General features: G+C 39.0%; 1 protein-coding gene across 2 annotated transcripts in view; it reads left to right on the top strand.

Annotated features, from left to right (window-relative positions):
- NKAIN3 (sodium/potassium transporting ATPase interacting 3) overlaps positions 1–23,502 on the top strand; it is a 234,924-nt gene that overhangs the window by 119,020 nt on the left and 92,402 nt on the right. For both annotated transcript variants that reach the window (XM_081952568.1, XM_081952569.1), the window contains exon 2: positions 14,823–14,960. In XM_081952568.1, coding sequence (XP_081808694.1) covers positions 14,823–14,960 — 138 coding nt within the window. The remainder of the gene's footprint in view (positions 1–14,822; positions 14,961–23,502) is intronic.

Below are 23,502 nucleotides of genomic sequence, written 5' to 3' on the forward strand. Positions count from 1 at the left end.
GTTTTCTGCAATCAAAAAACAGGGAGATGACTTCCGGTCTCCGAAAGCGACGGACCTGTGTGTCCGCCACTCATCTCTTCGATGGGCTCCTTTTGGGAGCACAGGGGGCCTTGGAGGGGCTCCCTGCCATAGGGCGGCTCGTTGGGACCCATGGATCGGCGGCAGCCGCAGGGGGGTTTCCAACCTCGCCCCAGGAGCCGGGGAGCGTGGGGGGTGCATGGCAGCGCTGCGCGTTGTTGCTGTGCGCCTTCGCCGAACAGAGCCTGGAAGGAAACAATCAATCAGATGTTACAGCTGAAGTGCAGTGAGGTGGGAAGTTTCCCTCAATCTCTTTTAAATCTACCTAATTGATGAGCAGCAGCCTTTCTAAATTGTGGATTCAATCCTTTGAAGTGTTAAGATTGGAGGGGGAGATTTTCCACCCCCCCTCGGAAAAGCGGCACTCGGAATATCTCTCTCTCTCTCGGAGGAGAGAGAGAGGGTTAAAAGTTAACTTTCACTTCCGCTAAGCAATGGGAGAATGATTTTTGCAACAATTGCAAGAGATGACTGCTGAGTTGATTCTTTTAAACTACCTTTTGGAAACTTTAGATATGTTGTTTCTGATCCCCTGTGAAGGCGGAGCCAAGATGGCCAACTTCCTCCTTCTTCTTTGCTTTTACGAATGAAGTTTCCCCTTTGAAAGGATTTCTGGCTCTATATTACTCTACACCCTAGAGATCTCCTGGAGCCTCTCTTCTTTTGTGGTCCCCTTGGATTTGGAACATTTGATTCTTATCCTTTGGCTTGGAGCTGTACAGGAAGACTAACTTTCACTTCTGGGCTTGTTTGCCTCACGATCTCTCCCAGCTGTGCATTCCACAGATGCCATTTCTTCTGTGTAAGACTTACATCTATCTCTGAACTTAATATGGGACCTAAAAAGCACCGCCTGGTAAGGCATCCTCGGCCCCAACATCTTCTACGTCTAGCCCGATTACACAACAGACACAAATGGCCTCATTTCTACAACCTAAAACAACTGAAGAGAGTTCAAAGGACTTATCTGTTGCCCAAATGTTTCAAACTATTATGAAGGGACAAGATGAACTGAAAAAACAATTGGCAGACTTAAATGATCAGCTCAGAGAAACGCAACAACAAGCAACACAAATAAACAGAGAATAGGTGTGCTGGAGGAAGACACGACTGGGCTGAGGGAGGAGGTTAAGATTGTCCAGAAGGGGAATAGAGAATTTGAAAATCATATGATAAAGATGGAATTTGAAAGAATGTCTTTTTTTCTTAGATTTCAAAACTTACCAGAGACAGAAAATGAAGACCTTAAGGAGATCATGAACACAATTTAGCAGAATACATTAAAAGAGATAAACAACAGCTATGGTGGGATATTGATTTGATTTATAGGATCAATTCAGCATATGCTAGAACACACAATGTTCCAAGGATAATCCATGTTAAATTTCTTAGAAAGACTACAAGAGACAAGGTCTTAGGAGCTCAAAGGGTGGGACCATTAAAATATAAAGACAAAGAAATAACCATCCTTAAACAAATTCCGACGAAAGTAAGAGATATGAGGAAGAAATATTCCTCTTTATCAAAGAAATTATATAATAAAGGAGTTTGGTTCAGATGGTTATTGCCAGAAGGAATGGTGATTTTCTGGGAGGGCACTAGAATTAAAATTAACACAGTTGTGGAGGCAGAGGCTTTCATTGAAAAATACAGTGCCTTTCTAGATGGAACAGGGGACAGTACACAAGATATGAATGGGGGAGGGGCCATGGCTCTGCTAGAGGACAGGGGGGAGGAAGCAATAGTGAAAAGACTCAGGTCACAAAAATGAATTTGAAACATTATTGCAATTGTTGTTATAATGTAATTGTTGGAAGTGACATGAAAGATGATTGAATATATTATTGATATAATGTAAAACAAAAAGCTGCCAATGTTTATTTCTTAATTTTTGATCCTTTTTTTCTGTAAAAGTTGTGAGATTCGGGGGGATTTTTACCTTTCGCACGATGTAGCTGTCAAAATTTTTTGTACCTATTTACCCTTTCCTATAAATATTTGTAAAAACCAATAAAATTCTTTTTTTTTTTAATTTAAAAAAATGGTGGAATAGGATGTACAAATAAATTGTGATTTATTCAATGGCTTACATTTAAAAAAATGATTGTGTGATGAAAATGTATAGGCTGTGCTTGGGATGAAGCTTGTCGAGAAAGTGAGCAAATGTTCTTCAGCAATTATTGGGAAAATTTCTAACAAGTGCTGGCAGACAAAGTCAAGAAATTCATCCTTAAACAAATGTGCTTCCCAAACCTTGAGTAAGCCCCATCAAAGACAGCTGAGCAGCACTGATCACCAAATCTTGGCTAATGTTGTAATGAATGAAGCAGTCCCCAGGCTAGAGAGACTTAGTTTGTAAAGACAGATCAGGTACCTTACAAGCAGTGGTGGCTTCCTACCTGTTCGGCCCGGTTTGGCTGAACCGGTAGTGGTTTGGCGGCCTGGGTCGCTGGAACCGGCAGCGGCCCAAGCCTGCCATGCCCCGGAACCAATTCTCCGGGGCCACCATCTTGTTTTTCGGTTCTGCACATATGCAGAACGGTTTTAATTGTACTGCGTAGGCACATGCATCAAGCACAGAATCACGCACGCACATGAGCAGACAAGCAGTAGTGCCTACCAGAACCCACCCCTACTTTCAAGGTTATCCAGAGAAATTCATTGATGTGGAAAAACGGAAGGGACAACCATTTAAACCTTTGGAGCATAGAGCTAAATAAAGACTTTAACTTTATGTACTTCAACAAACAACATTTTATTGTTGTGCATATGGCTTCCTTCTTGTCTGCATTTAGGAAACTATTTTTTTTTTTAGTTGTGTCTGTGAGCTCTCTCGTGAATAAACCTACTCCCAAAAGTTGAAGTGTTTGGAGTGCAGAGGTTTACAAGTCATGTCTGGTGCAAAGATAAAAAGGCTGTCCTGAAGAGGCCTGTCAAGCAGAGAAAAGAGCATCCGCATAGTAATTTCATTTCCGTCTTAAAATTGAAGAGACGATGTTGTTTCATGAATCAGCTTTGAGAGGGTGTTTTATTCAAATTTAATTGAAGCAAAAGGTCCCTCCAAAGATTTTCAAATGCCTATTTTATGGGACCGGTTCCTGTTAAGATCTTCATTTTATTTTATCAAGTATGGCATTTTATATTTCCACTTTTTATTCTTCACATCTCAGACCCACAAGCATTTTACAATCAAATGGATTATATGTCATGTTTAGAAAGTTTGTTGCTTATGCAGGTATGCCAATATGGTGTTCTTATATACACTACATTTTGTTCCCACTAAGTGATTAGTACATTTATTAATGAGAAGAATAAATGAATCAGCATACGAAAAGTCATTTGGCAAGATAAAATTTGCCGTATTGAGGATTAGAACTTTTTTTTTTAATGGCAGAAAATAAAATATGGCAAGTTATTTCCAGAATGTAGGCAACAGCATTTAGACAGAACTTGCACCTGTAAGGCATCTTATATGCACATAATATATACCTTATTTTGAGAAATTGTACTTTCTTTTTTTATTGTCTATGTCTTTCCCGTTTTTTTAGTCACCCTTTTCCTTGCTTCCCAATAATTTCAATAAAGCTGGCTGCTTCTTTGAGTTGGCAGAAATTGATGTAAATGATGGATAGAATATTTATTTGAATGCAGAGGTTTCCCAGTTGAATCCCAGCATCTTCAGGCAATACTGGGAAATCTACATGCCATTGATAATCAATATTAACAGATGGTTCCCTGGTTTAAATTAGGTTAAAGCAGCCTTTCGTATTATTAAGACTGAAGCTGTGTTGTCAGAGTGATGTGTTCTCTTCCATTTCTTTGGCATTATCCTAAACATTTGGTAGTTTCTTACTAGTATGAAGTTGAAGGAAAAAGATAGTGATATCATATTTAACAAAATTGAAGCAACTCAGAGCAATTGTTAGTCTAGCTTTTTGCTTTCTAACAAAATCTCAGTTGCAATTGGTTGTCTTCAGTGTATTAACATTTTACTTAACAGCCAAATTATTCTTTTATTCATAAAAATGTTGCGATTTTGGTTTTAATTATATGTTATCTGTTCTCCTACAAGTTCTATTTCTTGTTATTAAAATTTATATAAATCTAATTATTATACTTATTTAATTATATACCTCTATTTCTAGCCCCAATTCTTCTTATTTAAGCTATATCACCTAGATAAACTCTTCGTTTCACTTTCTTGCTATGAATCCGTAAAGGTAATCTTTGGTGAATACATTAGGGAATGAGGCATATTATTCATCATATTTTTCAAGGCACTAGTCTTTTCTAGATAATTTTATCTGCCATTGTTGATTGAATGGGTTACCATATTGAGTAACTCGGGGAGTCAATTTGTCATGCTAATATTTTTTCAAAATGCATGGAAATTGAGCTAACAACCTTGATGTTTCAATAGCATTTGTTTATTATTAAGCTGCATACAAAGACAGTACCCAGAGTATTAACTAAAGAGATGGTTAAAAAGAAACACCACTAGTAAGGTAAATATATTATGTATGCAAAGCCCACTTATAATTTGAATGAGAGTTCCTAGAAATGTATTTCCTCTCAAACATAGCTTGATTTAATATAACTGATAACCACAGTTATTGTACAACTGTTTTTAACTGTAACGTAAGGAAGCAAAATAGACCCAGTTTGGTATCCTCTTCTATTCTTCCAGACAGGACAGCATTCTGATGGAGTGAATACCATTGTTTTCGGGTTACTTAGGTGACAGCTCCCATTTTAAAATAAAGGATTTATTGTTTATCTTCAGAAGATTATTCTAGCACTCTACAAAATACTGCACTATGTCATTTGTTCTTCCTAGTTGGATTTGAAGAAACTTGGGGCTAATGGAAATTTTATCCCAATACAAAAAGTACCATATTTTTTGGAGTATAAGACGCACATTTTTCCCTCAAAAAAGAGGCTGAAAATCTGGATGCGTCTAATACACTGAATGCGGCATTTTTGGTCTGCCCCCTTCACCAAAATGGCCATGCATAGCCTTTTGGAGGCTTGTAGAATGCTCCTGGGGGCTGAAATGAATGAACAATGGACCATTTTTTGCTCAATTTTGAACCCCAGCCCCTAGGAGCACTCCAGAAGCTCCTAAAAACTATGCATGCCCTTTTTTGAGAAAAAGGGCACATTTTCATGAAAAATGGGCTGTTTTTTGCTCATTTTTGCCCCCCCCCGGAGCACTCTACAAGCCTCCTAAAGGCTATTCATGCCCTTTTTTTGAACAAAAAAGTGGGCCTGTTTTTGTGAAAAACAGGCTGTTTTTGTAAGATCTGCAGAGTGCAAAAAAAAAATTTTATTTGTCTCTTCAAAATCTTGATGCGTCTTATACTCCGGTGCATCTTATACTCCAAAAAATACAGTAGCTTTTGAAGAATTAATACCATCAGACTTAAAAAAGGGGAGGAGAGTGTAAAATCCCACCTTTTTGCCTGCTGCAGTCTGATAATTATCAAATGTCCCAATAGTATTTGCAGATAAATAATAATATACTTATTGCATGCATATATAGTCTAAATGCATGTTTTAGTTTTCTCTAGTATATTTTCATAATTTAATTGATAAATCTTTAGGATTAGCTAACAAATAAGGACAAATTGATCATCAATGAACCACCACCCACCTTCATCATTAAGAAAGTATCATTTTTTTCTGATTACTTTTGTTTTCTAAACAAGTTTAGAAGTGTTTAAACAGCAGAAAAAAAAGATATTATTCTTTACAGACTAAGTTATTTAGAGAAATTCTTCTGAAATCTAATGTCAATCAGATGTGTTAAGGCTAAAGCTACAAGAATTTTCAATACTGAAGAAGAAAGTGGTAAATTGTAATCCCAACACATCTGGAGAGAATCTGGTTGGGAAAGCTACTATAATGTTATCCAAAGTCATCATTGCTAACCTCAAATCTTTTTGACACGCTCTTCAAGTAAAGATTATTGTTATTCATCTATTAATGATTAGAGTATATATAAGATATATCTAGGTATTGTATGTGAAGACCCAGATCCCTTAAGAAATCATAATGTTGGGAAAACTGGAAGGACCCAGAAGAGGGTCAACAGCAGCAAGGTGGATCAACATATTTGCAACTGTAGTAAATGAATTATTGAAACACTTAAAAGGCCATGCTGAGCAAAGATCATCTTGAGAAAAATATGTAGCTCTAAGAATCAACATTGACTTGACAGCATTTAATGAAATAAGAGTTCTACCAGGAAATGATGAAAAACAAGACATTCAAGACTGAAGACAGAATGATAAAATTATGATGAAGGAATATCTATTCTTTAAATGATTTAAGGCCAAGGACAGATAAACTGCATTCTGTAATACTGAGAAAACATGCTCATGATCTGGCTGAAATTTTATCTCTCTGAGAAATTCTGAAGAACTGATAAAATAACAGATGTCTGAAGGAGAAGAAATGTTTTCACTATCTTCAAAATGGGAAAATGTAAAATACAGAAAATTACTGACCATTGAAGTTGACACCGATTCTTATGTATCTCTAGACAGATCATAATAAGATTGGACCAGGGGTGAAATCCAACAGGTTCTGGACAACCGGTAGCAGAAATTTTGAGTAGTTCAGTGAACTGGCAAATGCCACCTCTGGCTGGCCCCAGAATGGGTTGGGAATGGAGTCTTTGCAGTATCCTTCCCCTGGAATGGGGTGGGAATGTAGATTTTGCAATATCCTTCCCCTGCCACGCCCACCAAGCCATGCCCACAGAACCGGTAGTAGTAAAAAAAATTGAATTCCACCACTGGATTGGACTGTAGGCACTTTGGTTCACCATGAGTATTATGTCTAATGCTAGGCAGCACATAATCAGGGGATTAGAACCTAAATTCTAGTATTACACATTGGAAAAACTGACAATGTTTAGCCTTGAGATATAGTAGCTGTAAATGGATGTGGTGGCAGTCTTAAAATGTCTGAAATGATGTCCAAAAGATTTTTTTTCATTTCAGAATGTAAGACATGGACGAAAGGATTTAAGTTTTATTAAAAAAAAAATTCGAATTCAAATATTAAAGTAAAAAATAATATTCTAACATGAAGAACAATGGAACCATTTATACAGAAAGGTGGCAAGGCTGATCCACCATCAGTAGGGGCTTGTACTTCACTGAAAAATGTTCTTCCCTCAAAACATTTGATTCCATCTCCTGAATTAAATTGTGAGAGAAGTCGGAGGCCTCTTTGATTGACCAGAGTCTACTTTACTTAATATGTATGCTAACTAAGATAAGGTTTCTCCAGAAGGGGATTAATCTGGCATAATGCCATGTCTCCTATCCTTCCCTTAGCTATCCTTGAAAATAATTGGAAAGGTCTTTATTTGGAGCAGCAATTTTCTTTTGACTCTGGACACATAGAAACAACAAAGAACGTTAATGTTAGGTTTAGTTATGATCTACTAAACAAATAGAATAAATTGGTTTTAAAAACATTGCATGCATTTCATCATTACACATATTGAATGATCCTTCCTGCACCGCCACCCCACAAAGAACAATGTCATGTATCACCATTATTACCAAGGAAATATGCAATATAACATATTGATTTCATATTCACAGGGTAAGAAAATTGAAGTATTAGTTCCAAAGGAATGAAAATTTAGCCAGTCATATGAATAAAGATGGCAGATGTCTTCGTTGTGGAGAAGAGCAATGGAAAGTAGAGGTTACCTACAAGTGCAGTAATGTGAATTTTCATTCATTTAAATTTAAAATTAAAGAATGGTAAGAATGGAAGAGCAGCAATTTTGATCTTACCATTATAAGATCAATTTGTAGTATGTCATCTTGCCATTTTTGGCCATATTATTCATCTCATGAAGACATAGCTGGCCTACAGATTTGCTAGATTGCTAATTAATGTGCCATTTAAAAATTATTTAGGCAATATAAATATGTTTGAATGATCCTCAGACAATAATTACTTCATTCCTGGTGTAAGAATTTTCATGATACACAAGAGACTTGTGGCCTAGATTTACATTTCTTTATATTAATGACTATATCACTGAGATTAGTCCACAGTTAAATGTCAGTAATATTGATATATTGGACCATGATGCAAATAAATTATTCATATAAGAATAAATGCATCAATTAGGGGGTAGCTTTATGTGCACAAGAGAGTGGAATAATATGCCTGCATTACAGGATATGATAATATTAGCAAGATTAAAAGAACCTCATGAAACCTTATTACCAACCACCATAATTATCAGATAAATCCCCAAAATGAAATTGTTATACTTCATTCAGTGATAGGATTTAGTCAAGTTTCGACTACCATAATATTCACTTCTAATTTATAATAGTTATGTACAAATATCCTCCTTTAGTTAGAGTAAATACCTGCTTAATTAATACAGTTAGTTAAGATGAAGTATCTGGTAGCTTGAATTGTGTGAAATTAGAGTTACCTTGTTTTAACTTGTGGCATAAATTTACTTAAGAATCTTAAAAGAATTATTTCCTTTCTAATTTTTATTTCATTAAAGGATTATTAACTTTAGAATAAAGACACTAGAATATGAATAGAGAAAAAATCCCACTTCTTATTAGCACTTATGATGTTACCTAATTTGGATAATGAAACGTCTTCAAGAAAAAAATCAAGCTCAGAGAGCACCAAGGACCCTTCAAAAGGATCCATCGACAAGAACTTAACTTGTATGGTATCCTCTCCAAGTGGGTCATTTTCCAAGCCTGACAGACAGAAAAAAAACAGGCAAAAGATATTTATCCATGTCCTTAAATTCACATTCTTAGAATATATTTGTAGAGAAATTTAATATACTAAAGCTATAATTTGGTCCTGTTGGAAATCTGGCAGCTGGTGTTATACACTCATACTTAACTTATAACTACTTTGTCCCATGAGAAAATGTTATCTTATCTGCTGTCTGATTTTAATGAACTGTCATTGTCCTTAGATCCAGATTAGAAATTGCAGTTAGTTAAGCTATAGACCAATGATAGCTAACATTTTGTACAGGTGAGCCAAAATTGTGCATGCTATCACGCATGTGTGCATGCCCACACCCACAATTCAATGCACCCAGCGTATGCACGTGTGACCCCTGCCCCGTGCATGCACATGCGACACTCATCTATGGCACAAGCCAGCTGATTTTTCGCTTCCGGAGGGCTGGGGGCAGGGCTGAGTTCCTGCCATTTCTAACCTCTTCTATAGAAGAGTTTCCACAAATCTACAGTGCCATTTAGAACTGGTTCCAGCTCCCTCCTCCCGCCCGTCCGCACATCATCAAGATGAAGAGCGAGAGGAGGAATTCTGGGAGTTGAAGTCCACAAGTCTTAAAGCTGTCAAGTTTGAACACCCCTGGGGTTTTTTTCTAAAGGATTAGGGGTGCAAGCGTCTTGTAACTTGACAGCTTTAAGACTTGCACGCTTCAGTACCAGAGTTTCTGAGCCACCATTTTGGTTGCTAAGCAAAAGCGTTGTTAAGTGAGTTTCACCACATTTTACAAGTTCGTCACGCCCACCCAGTCACATGGCTGGTAAGCCACTCCCACAAAGCAGGTCACACCTACAGAAGAGGTTCTAAAAATTTTTGAAACCCACCACTGACTGGGGGATGCCATTTTCGCCCTCCCAAAGCTTCAGGAAAGCCTCTGGAGCCTGGGGAGGGTAAAAAAGAGGCCTAGCAGATCTACTGGAAGTTCGTTCCCAAACTTCTAGTTGGCCTGTTGGGCCTCTTTTTCACCGTCCCCAGGCTTCAGGAAAGCTTCCGGACCCTGGGAAGGGAGAAAAATGGGCCCAATGGGCCAACTGGAAGTTCAGAAACTTAAGCAGGAATTTGTACCAAAAGATTTATGACCTATTAATTTTTTTAAAGGAAGAACCTTTGTAAAACTAAGCATTTTTACTATGTTTTTCTTTTTTTTAAATTGAACAGAAAAAAATCATTCCATATTGTGTTCCTCACTGAGAAAAACTGTTGGGGACTGACATTTTTAGTCAAGTGCCACATAGCATTGATTGTAATTATACATGTCCTAAAGTTATGAAAATTTTTGCTAGAAGTAAGGAAAGTAAGTATCAAAGCCCATCCTCCCTGCTTGTTTCAAAGAAATAGTTTTGAATATGACATTTGGACAAGAAAGGCATTTTAGCTTCTCAGCTCCCCTATATTAAAAAAATCAAATTCTACTGTGTTTACCTATTTTACTTGACTCAATGAAGGTATCAATTTAAAACCTTACATTTTTAAAATATGGCTAAACTCTCTAGTAGTTAATTAATGAAGTATAGGAAAAAAGCTTTCAAGCTATTCCCACCAATTAAAACTAACTGAAATACAGATATTTAAAAATATTAAAAAAGGTATTCAGTTATTCGAGAAGGGTATTTTAATCCAATTTATATTTAATATTTCTCTAGATAGCAGTTATTGGAGAGATAGCAGGTGTACCTTACTCGCGGTTTTTCCATTGATCTCTGTAACAAAGGAATACTTGACTAGCTAACAAAAGCATTCAATATAAGCTATCTGCGTAACTTCATATATGCAACTGCTTATTAAGCGTCTTTATACTCTTCCAAAACAATTATGATTCCAATTATTCTGCAAACATAAGCTTTTGTGGCTATTTTGTGAAGAAGCGCAAACTAATGCATTTACTTATGTAAGTCAAGGCATAGGGCTAATTCAAAATGTGCTGCCTTAGGAAAAGAACATTATCATTTTTCTTTCATTAGTAAAGCCTGACAATTCACTATTTCCTCAATGCTAGGAATGGAAGATCCACTTCCTCCAAAGAAGGCTTAGTGGAAATTGTTTGCAGGCTATTTGGCACTCAACATTACCTCATAACCATGTGTCACTATCTCCCAACACCTGGAAAAGCCATCCAGAAAAAGGCTTCAACATTTTTTTTAGTGCAGCATATAATGTCTTTCATGATATTTTGATATTAATTTGAGGGTATTGGTTTTTTTTTTCCTATCTCTGATTCAGCAGCTTCCTTGGATGTCAATGATTTATTAGACTTGAAAGACTCTTATATATAAAAGGCCTCATGACAATCTTCCTTTGGGACACTTTATTATTTCAAGCATAGGAAGCTTCAGGCCACTGAAGAGATGGCGGACTCTCTGATGATAATGAAGTTTCTTTACATACTAAAATCTATACACTAGATAGCAGTGCTTTAGGTAGACAAATAATACATAATTATTACAGGAAGATCCAGATACATGAAACTTGAGTTAAGTCTCTTCAGTCACACCTTATCAATGCTTTATAACATTTCTGTAAATAAATAACAAATTAACAAATCGGGGAAAACTGAGAAGGAAGGATGAAGATAAGGTATGAATGTAGATTCCTTGGAACAAAATGGCGCATATTTGTTCTGTAGGACCTATCAATCCTTCAAACAAATTTTGATCACGCACAAATATGGTGGAGCACTTAACATTATCACAGGAATAGGGCCACTTAGCCATGTAAATGAATTGGATGATTTTGGGCTAATTGTTCTCTTGCTCCAACAGAATTATGGACCATTGTTCTATTATCAGGATAAAATAAGGGGAAAACTCAATCTAAGCCACCTGCAGCTTCAAGAAAAAATGTATTGCATAACAATAAATATAATAATAAATTAAAGGAAGCATAGTGGCATATTTGACAGTAAACATTACTGTTATGATGATAAAGTGGTTTGGTCCTATTTTAAGCTTTTTGAAGAAATCAAAATTTAATACTCAGTTGGTGGAAATGATTGGGATTTCATTCAGCTATTCTCATCCCTTGATGCCTATATTTTCAATTAATTTTCTATTGCCTGAAGGGACATCTGCTTTAAGGGATAAATTTAACATAAAATTTGTGCTAATTTGTAACTAAAGGTCCATCAAATTTCTGCATACATGAGAAGATAAGTTTCCAAATAGTTTCAACCTGTACATTCTGACCACATTCTGATCAACTTTTTCATAAAACCATCAGAATGAATATAGGTGAAGAAGCCTCCTGAAGGCCCCTGAAGGCTCCGGAAGGCGAAAAATGGATCTATGGGGAACCCAGAAGTTCGGGAATTGTGACTTCCAGTTTGTCTGTAGGGCCGTTTTTTCTTCTTCTATACCTTGAAATGTGGGGTAGAGCTTCTTTCCATCTATCTTCCCTTTCCATGTTCCATCTCCAACCACACTCAGTTCACCGTCAATATCCATAATTATCTTGCCTCTTTGTTCATTTCCCCCCTGGGTTTTTAGAACTCTAACCTCCACTTTTTCCATTTGCTGGATATCTTCAACCTTCCATCAAATTTCACTGCATTACAATTTATATTTTCCAATCTCTTCTCAATTCTCTTTGTTGTTTCTAATAATTTTTGAATTTCAAACATAATCTGTTGTAATGTTATGGTTTCTTTTTGGAGCTGTGCCATTCTTCCAACTAGTAAACACTGCCACTCTAGTTTCAAAATAAGGTTTTGTTTTCACTTCTCTCCAGCTGCCAAAGAAGCATCCAAAGAGCAAACAACCGATGCTCTTCTCCTTATCTCTTCTGTAAACAAGCTGAAGCCTTTGAAGTGCAAAGTCAAAATGATCAAAGAGAAAAAAGAGAAAACAATATTTCCAGGACTCAACCTCCAACCTCCAAGTGGCAGTGCAACTTTTTTTCCCTCTGATATTACTACCCTCTTTATATTCCTTTTATATCTTCTTTTATTCCAGGCTTAAAAAAACCAAAATTCTTAAATGGAGCAAAATAAAGAGAAAAAACCCATCCAAACCAATATTATAAAAATAAAGATTTAATCCATAGGTAAAAAAAGAAATAGAAGAAGAAAAACCAATACTTTCACTTTTAAAAGTAGGAAATATTTGCAAAACTTCCATCCATAAAAAAAGGATAACACACTGTCCAATATAGCTTAATTTCGCCGCTTATTTTCTTTTCTTTGCAGGTTTAATTTTTTTGGGGGGCAGTCTCTTTTATAACAATAACATTCCTTCACCAGATGGACACACTTTCTCTTTCTGCTTTCCTCCCATTGCGGAGCTGTCCCAACTTCAGCAGCTTTTGGCTGTGCTTTTGTCGCCAGCAAGAAGAGATTCTCTTGGATCAATCAATGGCTTTGTGATGTCCCTGAGATCAAGATGTACTCTTCCGTGTTACCGTCTCTTCGGGACATTTTAGGTCCAAAAGGACCATCCAGCAACAAAAAAAATTGATTGCGATCTCGGAGCTCTGAGATCGCACGTCGTACCGTTGCGGTCTCTTCTGTCTCTCAAAGCAATGTTCTAAATATTATTTTTTCTGACTATATTTTCTGTTTGCTTGTGCTTTCTTCTCAATGTATTAACAAATAATCAAAAGGTATTTTAAATTTGAAATGACTGCTTTAATAACAATGTGCTATTCATTGCAATAATAATTGTAAATATTAAGACTGATTTTCATAATTCCATATACTTCTCAGAATATCAATGCATTGTATTCTGTCAACAAATAATTTTTTCAATTAACTCATTATTAACTCATATTGAGGGGAGAGCATAGTATATTGTATAAACAAATTTTGTTTCTAAATGCACAACCAAGTGAAAATTAACTTCATCAATATTATTTGCTAGTTTAGATGTTCTAATATTGTATTAAGATCATACTTTGCTTACATTTTAGTAGTTTGTTTACATATAATTATACTTAAAGTTATACTGTATAAAGAATACACAATATAGTTCACTGCTCTGCACAAAGCGTAGTTCTTGCACCCATAAATTGAAAAAAAAATCATTTTGTTAACCACGTGAAACTTTCACAATTATTTAATCTGGAGACTAAAGTAGCACAATTTATATGTTGACATTCTTAGAATTACAGAACAAGCAGGAGCCATTTATGCCAGCAAGTGCTATTCTCTGCTTTGGGATGACCTCCATTTATATTTTAACTCAATATTAAACAGCATGAAATTGTCACTTGAGCTAGTAAAGATTGGTATGCTTTATAAATCACACATCTGCGATGATCCCAATTCACATTTGGTTAAAAACCAATATGAAAGCTTGTGCATGAACTTATTGTCATTTGATAGAGCGAAAACAGTTTTGTTCATGCATTCATTTATTTAGCCAATTGTCAATATGTGCACTGCAAATCATTGCCATTCAGTACAGGTGTGAAGAAGCATGTCGTATGTGAGATTCTGTTTCCTGTAAGAAATATGAACATTAGACATGCTGTCAGTAGTTTAAGCCATACTGTAGTTCTTCTGTTGTGCACTAAAGTCAAGTAATACATGCACAGTAGTATACATTTTGTGACTGATTATTGATTTTAGTGGCTCTCTTGCTGTTGACTCACATTTGGCTTTACCTGATTTAAAGGACTGCTGATTTGCACTATAGGATTATGTAACACAAATTTGCAGATGCAAAGAGAAGAGGAGCAAGAGTGGATATTTGCTGGCATGATTTTAGATATGACCCATATTTATTTTGCTGCTACTATTAGTAACAGTCTGATTTATTTATGCAATAAAAATAAAGGATCCAGAAATGGATATTGGTCCTTTTCAAAAGAATCAGTCTTTGTCAATACTGCCTTATAATGTCAACAATGTCAATAATGTCAATAATTCCTTCCTATGAAGGAAAACATGGTTTAATTCTGTTATATTCATTTATTCATTTGGCTTGTTTTAATTACAGCTAGCTGCACTGGAGAGACAAATCTTTGACTTTCTGGGATTCCAGTGGGCTCCCATCCTTGGCAATTTCCTGCATATAATAGCTGTTATTTTGGGTTTGTTTGGAACCATCCAATACAGACCTCGGTATATAGTTCTGGTAAGTTATCTTTTCTTTCTAAGTACATTCTCAATTTTCCCCCTAATTGTTTTATACATATTAAGTATAACTTGTAAACATTTGCTTAATGTTCAGCTTTTTATTGTGTTTGTGTTTTTTTATATGATGGCTGTTCTGATTGTTTTGTGATTAGTACTAAGATGTTCTATGAGCAATTGGAGATGTATGTTTCTGAGTATGTGTGTGAAAAAGTATATGGACTTCAATATAGGGGCAACTGATTCTTGAAGTTTTCTTTTAAAATCTTTCCAGCAATTTTATAAAAAACTAGCTCATAATCCGTCATTGCCCGGGTATTCATTTATAGGGGGAAAATGTCCGGACCAAATGTAATTTCTAATGTTGGATTTTCCCCCTTACAAAAGGGAGCTCCCTTGTGGAGTACTGTGAAGCCGTTACCATAGCAACTAAACTCTGCTGTACAGTAGAAGCCATTTTACGGTAATATAGTAGAAGCAGTGGTGGGTTTCAATTTTTTTTAGAACCTCTTCTGTAGGTGTGGCCTGATTTGTGGGAGTGGCTTGCTGGCCATGTGACCAGGTGGGAGTGGCCTGCCAGCCATGTTACTGGGTGAGCGTGACCACTTAACAACGCTCTTGCTTAGCAACCAAAATGTTGGCTCAGAAACTCTGGCATTTGAAGCACGCAAGTCTTAAAGCTGTCAAGTTACAAGTCTCTTGCACCCCTAATTGTTAGATTCGGGCAACGAGAGAACAGACTTCGGACACGTAGTGACTTAACAGCTCTTTATTAGTAGTAGTAGTGATCCAGCTTGCTCTGTGGTCTGAGGGTTCCCCTTTTATAGGGATCGGGTACGCCTCTCGACCAATCAAAGCGATACCTGTTTCCCGCCGTAGCGGCGGACCAGAGAGGAGACTTGCCGCGATATATGTTAATATCTAACACCCGTCCCCTCTTAGATGGAGCATTCCGGTTAGTTACATAGTCTTTCAAATAAGTGGGTGTTTGTCTCACCCGGGTGGAACGCCATAGTTCGGGTTGAACGGGAGTGGTTGCAGGATCGGTTTCGCCTGTTCTTTCAGCTTCGCATTCGGGGGTCTGCAGGCTTTCATTGCTTTGGCGTAGTTCTGGTTCACGATCGACCTCTGGTTCTATCCTGGGCTCAATGGTGTCGTGTTCCTCCGTGTTTGGGCTCTCGGATGGCTGACTTTGTGCTGGCAGATAGTTTTCGTTCTCGGCTCGTAGGTCTGAGTGTGCCAGACGACCCCGTAGTTGATCGAGGTGCCTTTTCCAATTCCGTCCATCTTCTAGCTCCAGCAAATATGAACGTGGACCCGTGATGCCAATTACCTTTGCCGGCATCCACAATGTTCCCCCTGCATAGTTGTGGGCGTATACTGAATCCCCTATGCTAAAATTCCGAATTTTGCTTGTAGAGTCTGGGGGCGATTTGGCAGAGTAATTTGGGTGAAGACGGTCCAGGTGAGACCGTAGACGGCGGCCCATGAGTAGTTCAGCGGGGCTCCTACCCGTCGTTGCGCTGGGGGTAATATGCTGAATTAAGTGGTAATGATCAATGCGTGTTTGCCAATCACCTGGACCCATCCTAGCGAGGGCCTCTTTTGCGGATCGCACCATTCTCTCCGCCTGTCCGTTTGATGCCGGATGGAATGGCGCGACGAGGGCATGCCGAATTCCCTGACCTGCTAAGTACGTTTCAAATTGCATGGCCGTGAACTGGGGCCCGTTATCGGAGACCAGGAGGTCGGTCAGGCCATGAGTGGCGAAAAGTCGCCATAGTACCTTAATGACTGCCTTTGCCGTGGTTGAAGTCATTAGGACTACTTCTAGCCATTTGGAGTATGCATCCACAACTATAAGAAAGGTCTGACCTTGGACTGGCCCTGCGAAATCGATGTGTATTCGCGACCAGGGTGCTTTAGGCTTCTCCCATTCTGTGGCGGGTGCTTCAGGGGGTGCTGGTCTAGATTCTTGGCACGGATCACAAGTGGCCACCCATTCCTCTATCTCTTTGTCCATGTTTGGCCACCAAACGTAACTTCTTGCTAACGCCTTCATTCTAACGATCCCCGGATGCCCAACATGTAACGCTTCTAACACATTTCTTCGTAACGTATAAGGAATAACAACTCGATCCCCCCACAATAAACAACCTTGTAACACTGAGAGTTCATCCCGTTTTGCCCAAAACAGTTTGAATTCCGGGCCCACGTTTCCCTTCGGCCACCCCCTCCAAACCCAGGTTTGAACTTGCTTTATTACATTGTCCCTAGAAGAGAATCTGGCAACGTCGCAGGAAGAAACCGGTCCTGAGTCCAAACAGTCAATTAACAGAACCGGTACCTCAGGAGTGGGGTCTGGCAAAAGATCAGGGAGTGGGCAACGGCTGAGTGCGTCTGCATGTCCTAGAGTGGAGCCCGGTCGATGTATCAGCTTGTATGAGTATGCAGCCAGGAAAACAGTCCACCTGGTCATGCGTGGAGAAAGGGAGACTGGTGTGGGGCGGTTTCCCGCCAAAAGTCCCAACAGCGGTTTATGATCTGTAATTAGTTTGAAATTGCGGCCCTAGAGGTATTCGTGGAAACGTTTAACTCCAGCCACAGCAGCTAACGCTTCCCTGTCCATCTGGCTGTAATTCCTCTCGGCCGACGAAAGAGTCCTGGAGTAGAAGGCGATGGGTGCTTCGTTCCCGTTTGGCATCCTGTGGCTGAGGACTGCGCTGACGCCGAATGGGGATGCATCGCAGGTCAATACCAGTGGTAGCGTCTGGCTGTATTGCACTAGCAGCGAGTCGGCGGTGAGCAGGCGCTTGACTGCAGCAAAAGCTGCTGCTTCGGATCATCCCCATCTCCATGTTGCGTTCTTTTGGAGTAGTCGATGTAATGGCTCAGCAACGGTCGCCTTCTGTCTCAGAAAAACGCTGTAGAAGTTAAGTAGTCCGAGGAAGGCCTGCAACTCGGTCTGATTTCGTGGTGTGGGGGCGTCCTGGATCGCCTTAATTTTCTTTGAAGTGGGGTGTATTCTCTGACCATCGATTCTATATCCCAGGAATTCTACACTAGGCACGTTAATTTGGCATTTCTCTTTTTTGAGGCGGAGACCCTTCTCTCTGATTCTGGCCAAAACAGTTCTGACTCTTTTTAATAGTTGCTCCTCGTTTGCAGCGGACACCAAGATGTCGTTGAAATAGGGGACGACTCCCGGTATCCCTTGCAAAAGCCGTTCCATGACGCTCTGGAACAGACCTGGGGCAATACTCACACCGAATTGTAGCCGGTTGCATTTGAATGCTCCTCTGTGCGTCACTATAGTTTGGGCCTCCGCTGTGGCGCTATCCACGGGCAATTGCTGGTAAGCTTGTGCCATATCTAGTTTAGCAAATATCTTTCCTGGCCCCAACGAGTGCAATAAGTGTTGTACTACTGGCACAGGATATGCGCTTTGTTGTAGCGCGACATTAATTGTGCATTTATAGTCCGTGCAGATGCGGACTGACCCATCTGGTTTGACTGGGGTCACAATGGGAGTTTCCCAGCGCACGTGATCCACCGGCTCAAGGATTCCTTGTTCTACTAATTTAGCGATCTCTTTATCAATTTTTGGGCGGGCTGCAAAGGGCACTCATCTCGGTTTAAGTCGGATTGGCGCCACTTTTGGGTCTAAATTGAATGAGATAGGTTTACCCACATACTTACCAAGACCGGGGCTGAACACATCCTCAAACTCCTTAAAAATCTGTTCAGCGCTGCTGTTCTCCACGGCGTTGATCCCGGTGACTTCTAACCCCAGGGCTTCAAACCAATCTAGTCCTAGAAGGTTCTGTAATGGCGCGCTGGCGATGGTCACGGGCAGCTGGGCTACGATGTCCTTGAAACGAATTTGGAATGTGCCTTGGCCCACGATGGGGACTCGGTTCCCCTGGTAGTCTCGTAGCAGGATGTCTGGTGTGCGTAGTTGGCTCTTTTTGAGGCTAGGGATAGCCTTTTTCATGGAGGCCCATGAAATGATCGTCAGGGACGATCCTGTGTCAACTTCCAGCTCGCAAGGAGAACCCTCCAAGAGGACTGTGACTTTCAGCTTTTTAGGCTGCTTGGTGCGGACCTGACTTATTGTGGTGAGATAGGTTCGCAATTCCTCTCTCTGGGTCAACTCTATCTCTGCATCGGTATCCTGGCAATACTCTCGTTGAGTGTCCTGGTAGAACGCTCTCTCAGCTCTTTGTGTGTAATCTCTCTGGGAATACACCCTTTCAGCTCTTTGGGAATTGTCTCTCTGGGTAAACTCTCGTGTGTTTCTCTCTGGGCGCCCTTTTTGATTTCGCCAAGTCCCTGGGTTGGACTTCTGTTGGCAGTACATTGGAGGCTGCCGTGAGGAGGCAGGGACTTCGCTCCGGCACACTCGTGCGATGTGCCCAAGCTTGTCGCAGTGCGAACAAACAACGTTCCTGAACCGACAAGTAGACCGGGGGTGGTTCCCTCCGCAGCTTGCGCAGGGTGGCAAACGGAATCCGGATCTCCCCCCAGGCCTCATGTGACTGCTCCGCATCAGGTGACTTTCCTTGAACTCGGGATCCTCGAAGTCTGGATTGGTGTCCTCGTAGTGGACTCTGGCATGTCTGGGTGCTGGCTGGCTCGCGTTGAACCCGCGTTGTATGGTTTCCGATGATCTTTCCGCTGATTCGGACGCCCTTGCTTCGTTTAGCGCTATTTGTAGGCTTAAATTTGGATTTGCCAACAGCCTTTTTTGTAGCAAAATGTCCTTTAACCCACAAACAAGTCTTGCCAGGATTTGCTCGTCCAGATCCCTGAACTCGCAGTGAGTCGCTGCTTTACGTAGGGCTGCAACATATTGGTTGATTGATTCTCCCGCCTTCTGGTTCCGCGTGTTGAATTCCTGGCGGCAAACGTGGCGGGAAGGTTTTGGCGCGTAATGAGTTTGCAGAGTCTGTTGTAGCGCCGTCCATGATACCACTTGTATCGGTGTAGGCTCGGAGAGGTCTCTGGCCGTGTTGAAAACTTCTCGCCCACAGTAGCTGAGGAAGATGTTCTTCTTTCGGGAATCGGTTATTCCCGTGTATTCGTTTGCTTCGAGAAAACACTCGAAACGAATCATGTATGCCTCCCATTGGTCGTTCATCGGGTCGAACGGAGCGAGAGGAGTGTGCATCGCCATCTTCTCTGCGTTGAATTTGCCGCGCTGCGATGGCCTGAGATGGCTGCCGGAATTTCTGCCGACTTCCTGGGCTGGATCGAATCCTGGGATTCTGGAGGTAGCTTCTTTGTCCTATCTGTCTCTCGATCCCATCCTCGTCACCAATGTTAGATTCGGGCAACGAGAGAACAGACTTCGGACACGTAGTGACTTAACAGCTCTTTATTAGTAGTAGTAGTGATCCAGCTTGCTCTGTGGTCTGAGGGTTCCCCTTTTATAGGGATCGGGTACGCCTCTCGACCAATCAAAGCGATACCTGTTTCCCGCCGTAGCGGCGGACCAGAGAGGAGACTTGCTGCGATATATGTTAATATCTAACACTAATCCTTTAGAAAAAAACCCCAGGGAGGTTCAAACTTGACAGCTGTAAGACTTGTGGACTTCAACTCCCAGAATTCTTCCTCTCGCTCTTCATCTTGATGATGTGTGGATGGGGTGGGGGAGAGAGAGCTGGAACCTGTTCTAAACGGCACTGTAGATTTGTGGAAACTCTTCTATAAAAGAGGTTAGAACTGGCAGGAACCCACCCCTGAGTAGAAGCCATTTTAAGGCACAACAGGCTGTATCTTAACAGAACACACATCCCGAGAGGTATTAGGGGTGTCTTACTCCCACAGTGTTTTTTTCCAGATAGTAAGTCATCTGGGAAGCAAGTTTGGTTGAAATTGCTTGAAGCATTCTAGAGTTATAAGATATGGTGGTGTATTGCTGAAAAACAAGACCTTGAAGTATAATCTTTGCTTTGCCATATCATATTTCCTTCATATTATTTAATACATTTTACATCCAATTTGCCCATTCAGTTCACACTCATGTAACCTCCCTGTGTTTATAGGAACCATCAAAGACTTCTCTGAATTGATGCAGACTAGTAACTGACCCCAAAAACAATTGGATAGTGTTGATAGTGTAGATAGTGATTTTAAGAATAAATAACTGTAAGATGCCAAGGGGATTTACTTCAGCTATGTGAAATAACATAATTACAGGCATAGTCTTTGTATAAGAACTATAAACACACTGGGGATCTCTGCAACTTAACATTACAGGAATTAGGAATACCAAAACCATGTAAAAACCTTTCTTTCTTCACATTTTGCTGAGCCTTAGCTGTCTGGAAAGGTTGAATATTTATGGCTTCTCCCTCTGGAAATGTCAGCATTTGTGAAACTCTGTAATTTTATTAGTAATGGATTTTGATGTGCAGAGACAATCTCTTCTATTTTATTTTGTTAGGAATTTCAGTTAAAGAATTTTATAAAAACTGCTATTAAAGTTTACATTGGTATTGATGTAAGCCCTTCATCTTTTTTCTCATCTTTTATTTGATCTCAAATTATTATGGCATCTTAATAGGTGCAGAATAATAGTATTTTTTTATGTTTCGTGAATTGAAAGTAGGGTTTCATTTCAATTTGTTTTGTAAGTCTTTAAAAAGGAAACTTTCTGTATGAAAGTGGATAATTTTACATATCTGTATTTCCTTGATCTGTGGATGTTGGAATTATCCATAGATAACATTTGCATCCTTAACATCTGTTTAGTTCCATATTTTGTTTCCTCGTTCTATACCATTTAATGTATTGCTAAAAGGAAACATTAAGTAAAATAATAATGTGAACGTTAATAAACCAACATTGATATTTATTTCATATTACAGATATTCCTTATTTTACTACCAGAATAGAGCCCAACACTTCTGTTGATAAGTAAAATAGTAGTTAAGTGAGTTTTGCCACAGTTGTAAAGTGAATCACTGTAGTTATTAAGTGAATCATTTAGTGAATTTAATTTCCATCCTTGACTTTGACTTTCAGAAGCCAGTGGGAAGCTTACAAATTATGATCACATGACCCCAACTTTCATAAATACATACCAGTTGCCAAGCATCTTAATTTTGATCATGTGACCATGGGAATGCTTCAGTGGTCTTTCCCTATGAAAAATGATCACAAACCTCTTTTTTCAGTGCCATTGTAGCTTTGAACAGTCACTAAACAAATATTTTGTAAGTCAAGGACTATCTGTATAGCCAAGGTTGAGAACTAAACTTTCCATGATCATGTCTTTGAACTCAGGACATCTCAGAATTTATGCTTGAGATTAGGGAAATTTTGCATTCTTTGAAATCTTGGGACACCTTGTGCAAATAACTGCTGATCCCTGTGCTATATTTTAATTAAAGACTGCCTATTTCAATCAATTATAATAGCCCAGAAGGATCAAACAAAATATAGAAGACAAGGAATATCCAATATTTTTATTTAGGGCAGTACACACTTTTGTACCTAAATACAAAATATTCTAGCTCCACCCTAATCTTATATAAATGTTTAATTATCTCAGAATTAATTAAAGTAAATTCAATAAATGGCTCTCCAGTTCCCAGTGTAGGACAGTCTAGCACAGGGGTCCCCAAACTTGGCACTTTAAGACTTGTGAATTGAAGTCCACAAGTCTTAAAGTTGCCAAGTTTGAAGACCTCTGGTCTAGCACTTCCTGACATAATCTGTTCTATTGATAAACAAGTCTTATGTTTACAATGTTTTCCCTGCTGTCATACCAATTGCTCTTTGTCCCTCTTCTGGAATAGAACCTTGATTTAGCTCATAATTTGCCAAAGCTAAGGAGACTTTGTTTAATGCTTTGCTGAAGTCAAAGTACATTATATCCACCTCATTTATTCTCTTTAACTGAAATAGGCAATATATTAAATAAAAAGATGAAACTGCCATGGTGTGATTTATTTTTTATAAACCCCTGCTTGGTTCCTGACAAGCAAGACACACTTTTCTAAATGGTCAAAGATCAAACGCTTAATAATCTATTCTGAAGTTTTGCTTAGAATGAATTTGAAGCTAATTAGTGCATAATTACCTATGTTTGCTTTTCTCCTGCTTTCTGATGATTGGACATTTGCACTTTAATCTTTTTTCACTACATAAAACAAACATACCTTAACTTAATTTAAGTTAATACTCATCAGTCAGATAACCATTCATTGATGGGTTTATAAATGGTCCAACACTTTTCTATATTCTTTCATCTCATTCCCACTGATCAATTGATCAATCTTTTTATGTACACTGAGAGCATATGCACCAAAGACAAATTCCTTGTGTATCCAATCACATTTGGCCAATAAAGAATAAAGAATTTTATTCTATGGTATTTAATAAATTATTTTTCCACTTAATCACACACATTCAAAATGTTACACAAATTTCTCCAAAATTCATCCTACAGTTCTTCTATTATTCTATTTGCTGGAATAACATGCAACTATTACTATTCCAATTCTTTATTTTATATTCACCCAAAATCATGC

This window comes from Natrix helvetica, assembly GCF_964273705.1.
Source record: "Natrix helvetica genome assembly, chromosome: 4".
NCBI classification, from domain to species: Eukaryota; Metazoa; Chordata; class Lepidosauria; order Squamata; family Natricidae; genus Natrix; species Natrix helvetica.